The sequence below is a fragment of the Macrotis lagotis genome, chromosome 6 (genome assembly GCF_037893015.1).
Source record: "Macrotis lagotis isolate mMagLag1 chromosome 6, bilby.v1.9.chrom.fasta, whole genome shotgun sequence".
NCBI classification, from domain to species: domain Eukaryota; kingdom Metazoa; phylum Chordata; class Mammalia; order Peramelemorphia; family Peramelidae; genus Macrotis; species Macrotis lagotis.
Genome location: NC_133663.1, coordinates 177,800,878 through 177,815,983, shown reverse-complemented (window position 1 = coordinate 177,815,983; position 15,106 = coordinate 177,800,878). Strand labels below are relative to the sequence as shown.

The following is a 15,106-nucleotide window of genomic DNA, read 5'->3' as shown; positions in this document are numbered from 1 at the left end:
TTAAAAGGAAAGCAACAAGTTGGGAAACTTATCTTTACAGCATCTCTGATAAATGCCTTATTTCTCAAAGAGATAGAGAAACAAGTCAAATCTTGAAGAATACTATCCCCAATTAAGTGATCAGAGTATATTAACAGACAGTTTTCAGATGAAGAAATCAAAGCTATCTACAGGTATAGGAAGTACTCTAAATCATTTTTGATAAGAAAAATACAAATTCAAACACCTCTGAGGTACCACCCCAAGCCTATGAAATTGGCTAATATGACAAAAATGGAAAATGATCACTATTGGAGAGGATCTAAGAAAATTGGGACACCAAGGTACTCCTGCTGGAGTGTGAATTGATCCAACAATTCAGGAGAGCAATTTGGAACCATGCTCAAAGAGCAGATAAACTGTACAAATCCTTTGATCCAGCAGTATCAGGTCTGTATCTCAAGAGATCATGAGAAAGGGGAAAAAGACCCACATGTGCAAAAATATTTATAGCAGCCCTTTCGGTGGTTGCAAAATGTTAGAAATCGAGGAGATATCCATCAATTGGAGGATTGTTGAACATGCTAGTGTATGAATGTGATGGAATACTATTTTGAAATAAGAAATGATGAATAGGCAGTTTTCAGAAAAACCTTGGAAAGACTCATGAACTGATGCAGTGAAATGAGCAGAAATAGGAAAACAATGTAGATGCTATCAGTATAGTGTGATGACCAACTATGAATGACTCAGCTCTTTTCAGCAACACAATGATCCAAGGAAAGTACAAAAGACTCATGCTATCTACATCCAGATAAAAACTGATGGACTCTGAATACAGGTCAAAGGATATTTTTTCATTTTATTCTTTTTTGTTTTTTCTCCATTTGATCTGCTTTTTCTTTCATTACTGTGGCTAACATGGAAATATTTTTTCATGATAGCACACATATAACTTATATGAAATTGCCTACTATTTTCCAAAGAGGGAAGAGGGGGGTGGAGATGGGGAAGGATGGAGAAAAATTTGGACCTCAAAATCTTGTAAAAATAAATGCTAAAAATTATCTTGACATGTAATTGGGGGAAAAAATATATTAAGAAAAAGAAAGTTGAAGATAGCTAAAGCAACTCTACCTGTCATAAACAATCCAAGGTAGAAGTACTGTCATCCTGTCCTAATTCCTTATCTCAAAAATATCTATAGTACATCCTTTTCTCTTCCTATTTGCAGGAATAGTTTATCTGTCCTGTCCAATCTTTCACTGAGCATCTCTAATTCTAACCTTTCAACTTCTTCAAAAGACTGCTCATCTCTGCAACTTTCACATCTTTATTGTTTTTTTTCTTTCAATGTCTATCTACCTACTATCACATTTAGGTATCTGAAATGTTAAAACAAATACAAAAAAAATTTATGTTCCTTTTTTTAACCATACCATAGTATTCATCTCCTCTATCAAATTCATTCAAATTTTCTGCTTATTCTTTGGCCCCCCCCTTTCCTGTTTATTTTTGCAATAAACTGCAATGATTTCTATTTCCACTAGTTTTTTTTTCCCTATAATAACCAAATTAATTTGACTTTTACAAGTGTTCTTTCTCTATGACCTCTGAACTGTTGGACCAATGAATAAACTCTTATAGTCTACCATGTAGTAGACATTGTTAGGGGAATATCAAAGACGAAAATGAACACAATCACACACATATATACACAACATCCTTTCTACTGAATACTCTATCCACTTGGTTTCAAAAAGAAGTTTCCCCTCTATCTCAGATTTTCCTAGGCAAGGTATTTTCCAAGGACCTGTCTCTTCACTATCCTCCCTTCTTTTGAAGATACTTTCTCCTTCCAGAATTTCAATTATCATCTTGACATGGATCAAATCTCTACTTCTTATTGTGACCTCTGTCCAGAGGAGAATGTCCAATCGCCTATTTCTAATTAGAAGTTCCAAAAAAAATCTCAAACTCATTGTGTCCAAAATTAACTCACTGAATGACTCCAGGATTCTTACCGACCTTCCAAGATAATACCACTATTTCCCTAGTTACCCATGTTTATTTATAATCTGGAAGTCATTACTGATCTCAGAATCAGTGATGGTGGAATACAGAATGGACTTTAAAGGCTATCTACTGCAGCCTCATTTGGTAGATAAGGAAAGTGTTCCCTGGAAAGATTAGTGACTTGCCCAAGGTCAGAGATAGTAGTCAGCAGAGATGGAATTTGAAACTAAGTTCTTTGAATCTTATTAGTGTTCTTCCCATATTTTGCCTAAATCTTAAAATTCAACACATCCAAAACAAAACTCATTTCCCCACTTCCCACTCTTCTTTCTAACTTTCCTATTACTATCGAAGAATATCACTATCTAATAACCTAGATCATTATTATCCTCAGCTCCTTACCCTCTACTTATCACATGTAAAATATTGCCTAGGTCTTGCTGATTTTACCTTTGTATCCCTTACTCTCTGGACATTGCCACTATCCTGGTGTAGGCCCTCATCACATTACACCTGCTACAGTACAAGCCTGCTAGTTAGCTTCTCTGTATCTTGACTCTCCCCATAACAGTTTATCTTCAGCTATTAATGGTCTTCCTAACATGGGGTCTGACCATGTCACCACCACTGCCATTCCTGCTACCAGTTCAATTAATTTCAGAGGCTCCCTATTGACTCCAGGAAAAGATAAAAAAAAAAATCCTTCTTGGTTTAAAGTTCTCCATAACTTGCTCTCTTCCTACCTTTCTAGTCTTCTTACTTGCCCTACTCCCTAACCTCATACACATATACCTCCTATACTTTGCAATCCAAAGATCCTGGCCCGCTTACTGTTTGTAGAACAAAACTCTTTATCTCCCAACTTCATACATTTTTTTCAATGGCTATACTTCATTCCTGGACTTCTTTCCTCATTTTCTGCCTCCAATTCCACAGCTTCCATCAAGTTCCAGAAAAATCCACTTTCTACAAGCAGCCTTTCCTGATGCTACAGAATGCTGACACAATACCTTCTGAATAACTGACACCTCCAATTTATTTAGATACTGTTTAGACCTATTAGCTATTAAAATAGGTAATACCTTGCTTGTACACAGTTGTTTGCCATGCTGCCTTCTCCATCCCACTGAGTTTCTTAAAAGCAGGGACTGCCTTGTCTTTCTTGATAGCCCTAGTATCTGGCATAGTGCCAGGCACAAAAATGACTGATTTGATTGACAGTTTCCAAGTTTTTTTTAATTTTTTATGTACTTGCAAGGCAATGGGGTTAAGTGGCTTGCCCAAGGCTACACGGCTAGGTAATTATTAAGTGTCTGAAACCGGATTTGAACCCAGGTACTCCTGAATCCAGGGCCGGTGCTTTATCCACTGTGCCACCTAGCCAACCCCCCCAAGTTTTGTTCATGCATTTAACCTCCATATACTCACCAGTTCCCAATGCCATCACTTTAAATTGTCCTATTATTTGTAATAAAGAGGATCTAACAAGACTTCTCCACTTTCAATCTTTTCCTTCTCAATTCAACTTGTATGGGTTTACCTAAGTCTTGAACAAATGCAAAATGCACTCCACCTTACTCAATGAGCCATTCCAAGCTCTGGCTTGAATCTACCTACACAGATGCAGTTCTTATTTTACTGTCCAAGTCAAACTGGGTTATTTGAAAGCACAAGTATGTATCCCATGCCTTACTCCTCTTATAGTGTTTGGTGCCCTCTCCCCCTTCCATTCAAGCTCGTCTCTTTATCATACTTTTGTATGCCATTAGGTCATTTGTATGACTGTTTTGACATACACCATCTAATATTCCCCTTCCAGAATGATCACTCTCAGAGCATGAAAATTCTTTACTTACCTCCCTCCAATCTACCCTAATATCCCTATCTAACCCATTTATTGAAGTTTTAGGGATTTTTGAAGTAAGAATTCTAGAAAAAAAGGGGAGAAAGTAGGTATGGATCAACTGTCCTCTGATAATGAAAATAATTTGGGTTATCTCAAGTGTGGCACACTCACTAAATGAGTTTCAACTTAAAAATAAACTTAAGTCTTGCAGCAGGGAATTAAGAAGGATCACTCTAGGATGGCTAAGGACTATCTAGGGACTTCTCTACCCTCTAGAACTTTCAGGGTTCCTTTACCCAGGAACCACCTAATTTTTGCTATCCATATAAAATTTCTCTCCTAGGGATTATGGGGATTATAACCCCCAAAGGCTTGATGAATTAATGTACACTAAAAAAAAAAGTTTGATTACTTTCATTAGCACAATTAAGTGAACAAGAGGGAATTCTTAAAAAAAATTTTTAAAAAGCTATTTATTTAGCCAATTTGTCATCACACTCAATGTTTATACCCAAGTTCACGTTTCTAAAAATTGGAACTGCTTCTAGGCTTTCTCCTATTACCACCAGTTAATAATGTTCAAGAAATGCACACATTTAACTATTAGCCTAAATTATATATTTTAGCAATTTACTTTAGGAAAAAAAAATCCTAATTTATAGATTTAAACATTATGTCAGAACAAAATGTTAATTTACTTTAATAAAACTGAAATATTTATTCTTATCATTAACTCAAGATATGACTTACTATGGAATTTAAAATACATTAGCAGGAAATGAAAACAACCAACTACAGATTTTTTTAGACATTACTCAAACTTTTAATGTATCAATTTATTGCATATGTCAGTACAGAAAAATAGAAAGTGTTTTTTAAAATAAATTTATTGTAAAAAATCAAAATGTCAATGTTTAAGACTGCCATGGTTAGCACATAAATATACTGCAATGTTTAAATTTAATCTATAAAATGCATTACACCACTATTTCAAATAAAAATGGCAAGGAAATGAAAAAATATGACTTACATTATGAATTCAGAATATCATTTTTTTACAACCTGAATTTATGTAGAGAATTTAATTTTCAGTATACACTGTACTGACAGGAATTCTGCTAGCATTATAAATCATTTTCAACACCACATACCACTCTTGGTTGTTAAATGTATTTATATATGGCACTTTTGTAAAGTGTCTCTTGTACGTAGTCCTATTTTAAAGTATACATAGTTCTAAAAATATGAAATATAAATGGAGGTATATTTGTGTCACTTGGCCAAGATGAATTGATTCATGGGTAAGATGACAGTTTGCATTAATTTCACTGTATGAATGAATGTATGACACTTTTGATTAGCCAAGAGATGCTGATGTGCATATATTATATTTAAACAAACAGAAGTGCATTTCACTGACTACCCTTTCAACTGGGAGATTTATAAATAGATGTTTGTGCTATGTCATTTTGTAACTTTACCTGAGTGATATGAAGGAAGATAGCTCAATTTAACTGGATAATCTGAAACATTATTTGCATTTTTTTTCAAAATTTCATAAATGATGCCAAAAATAACGAGGGAGTCGTAGAATCCTTATAAGTAGTCTCCATTCATGACCTAGAAAAAAAAGTGATTTCTGAGAGACATGCTTATGATCTTATCCCAAATTCAGTTCCAATTGTAATGGAGTGCAATTAAAAATAGTACTACAAAATATAACTTTGTTCAGCAGATTTTTCAAGAAAAAATTTACATAAAATTGGTTATGGCCTTAATTCTTGTAAACCATAAAATAAATCTACTCCAACTGCTATTGACAAGTATTAAATAGAACAATAGCCAAATGAACTGAATGCACACCAATTCTAGCAAACCAGAACATAGCAACACAACTAGTGAATAGCAGAGAGATGCATAAAACTGAAGTTAGAAAATACGTAAATATGTTAATTATCAAGTGACCGACATATCTACTGCAAAATAAGGTTATGCTTCTCTAGACATTAAAAGTCAAGTTCCATCCCCCGACCTTATTTTTTTTTAAAGAAACAGTAAATAAAACATAATTTTAAAACTCCTTGCTGCCCAGGGTAGGACAGCATCAACTAGTGTCAAGGACCTTTATGTATTTCAAAAGTGCTTTAAATGAATGAACTTCTATTGTATGCTGGTCAAGTTTCTTGCTTGTCATTTTATTGCTGCCCTTCAATATGATGAAGCCTATGTAGATTTCCCTTTCTGGGTGGTGTCTTCCCATATCTTACTGTGTTAGGTAACTTCCATTGTTGCAGTATTTTGTCTGAGTACAATAACAATCTTGGTTTCTTTAATATTTCTCTAGTGGAATGTCTTTATATTGGCACAATCCATAAAAATAGGACTTTTATTATATTTTATGATAGTTTTTCCCCAAATAAAAGTCACTTACTAAATTTAAGTTTCATGGGGGAACTTTCTTATGGCAATTAGTATAAAATAATGAAATCGGAAAATGTGTATATATATATATATATATGTATGTATTTCCATTGTTTCTGATAGATGGTCTGAAAAAGAATCGAATTCCTTTGTCATGACCAGATGATCACTTTTGGCCACACAACTTGAAATATGTTTGAAAACAGGTTGCCATGGGTTTCATAGACCTCTGATGTACTATTAAAGCCTCTTTTCCACCCCCTCAACCATCTGACTAGAGGATGCCTTCCCAAAAAGCTGGTAAAGAAAAATAACACAGCAAACTCCATACACAAATTGCTCAGGACACTACAGAAGTCAGAGGCGCTTTTCCTCCAAATGAGAGAGGACATAATACACTAGCACCCTTAAAGAATTGCCTTTTAGCAATTTTTATGATTTAACAAAAAGTGGGAAAGAGAGAGAGAGGACGAACATTTAACATAAATGAAAAAGTTCTGCTTTCAAAACAAATTCCCACGCAGTATTTACAATTAAGTGTTGGTGTGTAAATGTGGACATTACTAATTTTTCATAATTTTCCAGATTCAACTCATGTTGCAATAATGTTAAAGCTTGATGAAAATGTATGCATTCTTTTGAATGACATTAAAAATGTAAAACTAATTGGAGTACATAGATGAAATATTATGCAAGTTATTATGATGGAAAATTATGATGGAAAATTATGTTAAAAAAGTATTCCTATTAACTCTCATTGACTTTATATCTTTATTGAATTGGATTATATTATAAAAATGTGAACTGTGAAAAATATTTCTGGTTCAAACTTCATAGAACGAGTTTTAAACAAGCCAAAATTATTACTAATTTACTGAATCTTTATACTATGGCTGCTTTTATTAAGTCAAGGAATGCAAATTGAAAAGGTATGAACTTAATGAGAATCATATGTTTTAAAAAAACCTATTGAAAAGTTGGTATATATGTACAAACCTCATTTACATATAGCTGTCAAACATTACTGAAAATAACTTACCGTATCTATGGCTCATCTGCTACATTTTTGGTAAGGTAGCATTATGGAATACTCCAAGAATCAAAGGGAAAATATTTCTGCAAACATATCTAAATACTACTTCCAGTTAAGTCTATTACATAGTGTAGCCTAAAAACATTTAAAAAAAATATTTAGTGTGAAAATATGCTTTATGGCAAAGTCAGGAAATTCTCTGCCTTCCACTTCTGCAGAATGAAAATACTTGCTATAAAATCTACCATTTGATGTAGATACTGTTCTCCTTAATACCAGATGAAGCAAAAACAAAAACAGAACATGTTTTCTTTTTTTTTCCTTTTTTCTTTTTTTGGTAAATCCACTGAGCTGACATCCTGGCTTTGGTTTGGGGTTTACATGGATATTGGGACTTAAAATTCAAATAAGGATTAAAGTTTAACTCTTCTATGTAACATACAATCACATAATGAGAAGTATTTTCAAAGTTAGTTAAAAAGTTCAAATCTTTGTTATGGCTGCTATCAGTAAGTCTAGCTACAGACTGTTATTATTTACATAAGCTAAAATTCTCTTTGCCACCAAAAATGACTATAAATGTTTCAAAATTTAGGTAAATACAACCAACCAAAGCTGCAGAAAATCCTAAATATCTAATTTTACATGCCAAGGATTTTGGTTGTACCCCACAGAAATACAATGATTACATTTGGATAAGGGCTTCTATTTATTACTAAAGGGGGGGATTAAAAGACCTCAGCACTCACAGAAGCTAAGTCATGGCACCCTGCACATAGGCCTCATGGTTTATGCTTTTGACAAACACATAAAATGTTTACATAAAAATAGATATAACTCAGATTATAGTATACACTAGTATACTACTGGTGCTATTTACATTAAAAATATTGAATTGCATAATTTAGGGAATAAAATACTGTCATGCATTTTGTATTAATTCTTGAAGTGAAATATGCAGTTACAGAACATAGTTTGCTAACCATGATTGTCCCAATATTTCCTAAAGTGAAAAATATGGAAATGCCTTGATAAATCAAATTTTTCTTCCCATCTCCCTTCCTTCCTCCCAAAGTATAAGAATAGCATAGATTATAGATTATTACCAATGCTGTAACCAGGAACTTTTTTGAATAGTCTCCATTTTACTGGCATAATAAAATACGGATACATATCCATATTGAAAGGTTTGATGAAAATGTATGGAATTACTCCAACAATGACAGTTTTCCAAATGTAAAAACTATCTGGGTCATCACAGAAGTATTAAAGACCTTTCAAAGTTTAATTTTACTCTTTAGGCAAGTACAGACATAATACACATTTAAAAATTAACATTCTTTATCACTTTGCACAAATCAAGATACAGTGCACTAATCAGAAAAGAATATTATATAATTGTTACATTAGATGAAGTCTTTGCCATTTCTTCAGGGGAGTGACTTTTTATAACTTCTTTGATGAACTGTTCAAGTGCAGTGAAATAACCCTGACACTGCCATGTGTCATTATGAGTTCCATCAGGAAAAATTGCTAATCTCTTAGTCCGAGATGGGGAAAGTTCATAAAGCTGCTTCATCATTACTGGTGGAATTAACTGGTCTGAGAGCCCAGAGATGAAAAGAGAAGGCATTCTGCACTGAGAGATTTTTCTGTAGGAGAGGAATTTATTTTTGTAGCACCACAAAGGAAGATATCGCATTGGAAAGAAAGAAAATAAAGTAGTGGCCATATGTGGTATACTTAGAAATGTGTTTTCTACCATGATGGCTGAAATCCTATGGGAATTTTCAGAAGCTAAATGAATAGCCACTGCTCCCCCCAAGGAACGGCCAAAAAGAAAAATCTTTGTTTTATCAAGGTCAGGTCTGGTCATCATATAATCCAGTACAGCTTCAGAATCTAAGTAGAGTCCTTCTTCACTCGCTTCACCTTCACTTTTTCCATAACCTCTGTAATCAACAAGTAAAAGGTTAACTTTCAGGTTAACCAGCATAAGCAAAGCATTTGGTAACCTGTGACCAATATTGCCTGCATTTCCATGAAAATAAATGATAGTTGGGGAATATGTTGAATCATCTCCAGTGTATCTCAGCAAAATAAGATTGAGAAGCACTCCATCTTTGGTTCTGATGAAAATGTTTTCATGCGGAATGCCAGTGGGCATAGGGACATAAAGGCGGGATGATGATGGCTGTTCTGGAAAATAAAGCAATACATCCTGGAATTTATATAGGATACCTGCTATCGATACAAATATTAACACAAGTAAGGTGATGCCTCCATACAGATGGAAAGTCACTATTAAAGGTAAAAGAGAAATACGACAGAGAGCCCAAGACCATGAAGCTAAGGCTAACAGCCATCTTTCAACAAAAGTCCACAACATCCATGACTTTTCCATTGTAGGTCTCCTTGAATTATTATTCCATATGTATCCTAAAAAAAAAAAAAAAAAAGATGTATATAACCAAAAATTCACCAAAATATTTTATTTATAAACCAAGAAAATTCATTCTTTTCATAATATATAATAACAATACCAGGTTTTGGGTTAATGTATGTGAACAGGTATTAACCCAAAAAAAAGATTTTCAAAAAATTTTGTAGAGATATTATAACTAAGAACTTCATAAAAGTTGCATTTCAATAATTAGAATATCATATAAAGACAGCTGGAAATAAGGTTAACTAAAACATGAACAGGGCATAATTTTCTCAAAGTTCATCTCAGGAATCAATTAAGAGAATTAGTGTGAAATAGAGCAAAAGAAACAAATACTAAAACCAAGAGATTCTAATAAAAAGTGAGTTCATTAAAATAGATTTCTAAAATAATCTTGCACCTTTCAATTATCCCCAAGACTTGATCATTTCTCAGACTTATTACACAACTCTAGCCCACACAACATATCTATAACCCACTTACTTTCACACTGGTGAAATGTAGCAATTTATGAAGCCAGATTTATTTTTATAAGTGGAAGATATGGCTAAGAAGGAAACTGCTTTCCTACTAAGAACATACATAAAATGACAATATGAATAATTTTTATCTTCATATAAGAAAAATTACCATTGAAACACTGGGAAAAAAACTTCTCCCTCCTTAAGACCTAACAGCTCAATTCAATAAATCTTTATTTTTTTTTAAGAGACCTTCAAAATCAAGGGCGGCTAGGTGGCACAGTGGATAAAGCACTGGCCCTGGAGTTAAGAGTACCTGGGTTCAAATCCAGTCTCAGACACTTAATAATTATCTAGCTGTGTGGCCTTGGGCGAGCCACTTAACCCCATTGCCTTACCAAAAAAAGACCCTAAAAAAAAGACCTTCAAAATCATTATTTCTTGATATTTAGAGTAATTTTTTCCCTTACAAATAAGCTAAAAAGTGATAAACTGGGAAAAACCTGATAAACTGGATAATTTTTTTCTTCAAAGGCATATGATTTTACTTGTTTTTTTATGATTTTACATTAACTTTCACAAACTTTTTTTTCAAAGTTTCACAATACTAAACCTAACAGGACTTAATCATGCCAAAAAATACATATATAGAGAGAAATCTGTTGAAATTAAGATAGAACAGAAATTTCAATAAAACTATTCAAGAAAAATTACTAAAAATATGAATAAACCAATAGATAGATAGTAAGAATAGGATGATTCCATAAGGTTCATCAACATGAACTATAAAGGTGTAATTTAGATGTTTTTCATTGTGATACTGATTGTCAAATATTTTCAGTAGCTCTCATTCTTAAATTATACACTTTTCTAAAGTTTATTTTCTAAAATTTTGAGTTATACATTAAAAATGTAATATTCTTTTCTAATATCTCAGGAACCACCATTGCCACCAAGTTGTAGTACATTTTATTACAAATAGCCAAATTTGTTAAATCAGAATGTAGACTATATTTAACAGAAGAAATGGATAAAAGAAAATATTAAATCAAGTTTAGTAAACTGAATTCTTGTGACAAAGCCAACTTACACTTAAAAAATATTAGTTTCAGTCCAGAATCTTTAAATATACAAATAAATCCTTCAATAATCATTGCTAATACTAACAGTTAATTAGAACTGATATTGCCCTTTTAAAAATTATTAACACCTCACTGTTTTAAAGTTATTTTCTTTTTAAAAAGCACAAGCAAAATTATGTATTGGAAGGGCAACTAGATGGTGCAGTGGATAGAACACTGGCCCTGGAGTCAGGAGGACCTAGGTTCAAATCTGGCCTTAGACACTTAATAATTACCTAGCTGTGTGACCTTGGGCAAATCACTTGGGCAAACCCTACTGCCTTCCAAATAAATTAAATTAAATTAGATAAACAAAAATAAATACTCTGGCTAACATACAAATTGGAAAAGAACAGATAAATGTAATATAATAAATATTTTGATTTAAGTTTTTTTGTTTTTTAGGTTTTTGCAAGGCAATGGGTTTAAGTGGCTCACCCAAGGCCACATAAGCTAGGTAATTTAATTAAATGTCTGAGGCCAGATTTGAACTCAGGTACTCCTAACGCCAGGGCCAGTGCTCTATCCACTGTGCCACCTAGCCGCCCCCGATTTAAGTTTTTAAGACAAAAAAATTCAGTTTAAGTTAGAATATAGAATATTTTTACAAGTTAACTAAAAGAAATGAAGGCATCTGAGGAGTACTAAATGTAAACCATCTGCTAATTTGAAACCTAACATCAAATTCTTATAATATTTGCTATAATCTCTAGGGAAAGTGGATCCTTGAATGCAGTCGAGTCAATTTAGAACATGCAGAAAAGGGAAAAAATATATCTAATGTCTTGGTTTGGATGAATCCTTCTGGAAGTAAAGATGAAAGAACTGAGTTGAACTCTCACTGGGTGTTTCTAACAGTGATGGGAAATAAGAACAAGGCAATTCTGAGAACAGTCAAAAGTGAAATATGTAACTATTAAATCTGCTTTATCAGTCCTTCACTCCCACCTCCATTTCTACTATATTCCTCTGAAACAAGAAAGCAGAAACTTGAGAAAAGAAATATATGGTACTTTTTTGAAGAAATAAGTATTGTCACCATTTTATAAAAGAAAGTGCCACAGGTGATGTGACTTGCTTAAGATAACACAATAAAGAAATAACAGAGGTGGGTCTCTTACGTCTTAAAGTCTTAAAAAAAAACAAACAAACCCCAAAACTTAAGATTTCCTGAATTTCAGTCCTAGGTTTTTCCCACTAATAGAAGGATGCTGCCTCAGTTTGAGAAATGAAAATTTATAATTATTACTTTTAAAAACTGGATCTCCTCCATCTAACCCAAACTGGAAGTACAGGGCTATTTTCAGGTCTAATCCCATTATTGATTGGCACAAGAGGGAGATTTGACCTACTTAGCTTATCTGGTAGGGTTAATTCCAACATGAGGAGAGGGCAATCTGGTCTCCTCACCTTTTCTTCTCCAATACTTACCATACTAATGTCAAACTTCATGCAGACACTTAATCTGTACCACCATTGCAGATCAGAATTCTCAAACTTAAAAGACCTGCCAACTTCAGCTTCCTTGTATTAGTTGGGATTTATAGCCATATGCCAAATGAGAGCTTATTAACAATCCCTACTATAGGCAAAATACTGTGCTAAAGAACTATAAAGACAAATTCTCTGTCCCAAGAAATATGCAAAATACATACAAGAAATAAAAGTTAAAAATATAAGGCAAAACAAACTCAAAAATCCACATTGTAACCTTTCTTCAGAACACCAGATCATAACTACTGCCTACTTTGATCTTCCATTAATGTCTCGAGTTTATTCAACATACATGTCTCAACATAAAATCATCATTTCTCTGAAACCTACTTGAGGTCCTTTGTCAAAGGTTTTAACATTGTCCTCATAATCTCAGTCATTCCTTTTCTTTTATGAAGCATCCTACCTCTGAACTCTTTCTTAAAGATGTTTCCCTCATCCATTGCTACCACCAACAGTCAGGCTCATCCAGACTCTTCCTGACCAGACTCAACCTGACCACAAGTCAGACTGATTAAAAACTTAAATCGGGGGTGGCTAGGTGGCACAGTGGATAGAGCACTGGCCCTGGCATCAGGAGTACCTGAGTTCAAATCCAGCCTCAGACACTTAATAATTACCTAGCTTATGTGGCCTTGGGTGAGCCACTTAAACCCATTGCCTTGCAAAAACCTAAAAAACAAAAAAAACTTAAATCAATATACAGTTCTGATTACAACAGTCAACTCAACAAACACCAAATTTTACAACAGGCACTGTGCTAAGATGAAGGATACAAAGAAACACAAAAGCCATTCTATTTTCATGGAGCTTGAAGTCAAATGCAGGGGAAGGGGGAGGGGGGAATGGCATGAGGAGGTAAACTACCCAATTTAGTTAACAATTACATACAAACAAGATATAAGCTAGATAAAATGGGGATAAAACAATAGAGGGATGATACCATATCAGCACTGAGGGAGATGAGCAAAGGATTCTTATAGAAGGTGGAACTTTTATCTGGAACCTGAACTAAGCCAGTGAAACAAGGAGCAAATGAGGAAGGAAAGAATCTCAGGCATTGGGGACAGTCACTGAAATTGTCTGGAGTCAGAATATAGGGAATCTTGTGCAAGGAACAGCAAGCAATATGTCAGGGCCACTGGATCTCAAGAATATGTGTGTGTGTGAATACAGGAAAGAGGGGGAGACTAAGGGAAGGTCTGAAAAAATTTAAAACAGAATGAAAAATAAGGTTAAAATACCTTCATTGTAAAGAATTTTGTTAAGCAGAGTACTATCTATATATGAGGAAGCAATATGTTTTTATTTCATGAGTAATAAACTCATTTAATACTTTTCTCTCTTCTTGAAAGTCCTAAATGCAATTTTGACTTCATTTTCCTAAAAGAAATATCATTCTGGATGGTCAATAACATAAGTGAAATAGTTCCAAGAATGTCTCCCTACTATTACATTAAGTTAGATGGGAAGTTAGATGGGAAAAGGAGATTTAGAGATTTAAAAAAGCAAAAAGAGTCACCTAATGCAGTTTTAGGTCTTCAGGTTGTCCCCTTCTATTATTCATAAAAATCTATAATTAAGAACCTTAATGACAATCTAGTCTGATCTCTATATATTGGCTGTACAATTATATAATATTTTATGAAATTACAAATCATCAGGATCAAAGATTTAGAGCTAAAGAGAAATGAATGGTCATCTAAGCTAACCCTGGCATTTTACAGATAAAGACACTGAAGCCCAGAGTGATTAAATGATTTTATCAGGGTCATACAAGGAGTAAGAGGCAAAGTCAATGATTTTTCCCCCCAGGTCATCTGAATCTACATCCAGTACCCTTTTTTACTGTATTTAAATGACCTATTTTATATAAAAATATACATGGGTATGTTTATTGTTAACCATAATTTATAACAACCTTTTGAAATAAAGCAAAAACAATAATCTCCATTTTGCAGATAAGTAAACTCAAGAACTTGATAAGTCTATACTACCATAAGGTACTAGAGAACCAAATGAAACCATCTGTCTTCAAGGTGCTTACATTGGGGTAGGAAATATATACCCATATAAGTATATACAAATAATTATAAAGTAGTATGTAGAGAGGAAGGAGAAATCAGGAAAGGCCTCATTTAGAAGGTAGTATCTGAGCTGAGCTCTGAAGGGAACTAAGAAAACAAAAGAGGTATAGATAAGAGACTGCAAAAGGTATCATCTCCATGATGTCATGGTCTTCTTTAAGAACTGCAGACAAACATCTTTGGTGAGTAATGAGTAGCCCCA

At 33.6% G+C, this 15,106-nt stretch overlaps 1 protein-coding gene across 8 annotated transcripts in view; it reads right to left on the bottom strand.

Moving 5' to 3' along the window:
- Window positions 1-15,106, bottom strand: part of ABHD13 (abhydrolase domain containing 13) — a 65,301-nt gene that overhangs the window by 39,014 nt on the left and 11,181 nt on the right. For 6 of the 8 annotated variants that reach the window (XM_074192019.1, XM_074192015.1, XM_074192014.1 and 3 more), the window contains 2 exons: window positions 8,701-9,734; window positions 4,691-5,461 (listed from right to left, as the gene is read on the bottom strand). In XM_074192019.1, the coding sequence (XP_074048120.1) occupies window positions 5,438-5,461; window positions 8,701-9,699 (1,023 nt within the window). In that variant the 5' untranslated portion in view covers window positions 9,700-9,734 and the 3' untranslated portion in view covers window positions 4,691-5,437. Of the gene's footprint in view, window positions 1-4,690; window positions 5,462-8,618; window positions 9,735-15,106 lie in introns of those variants that run through there. The other 2 variants (XR_012469545.1, XM_074192020.1) reach the window with 2 other exon arrangements.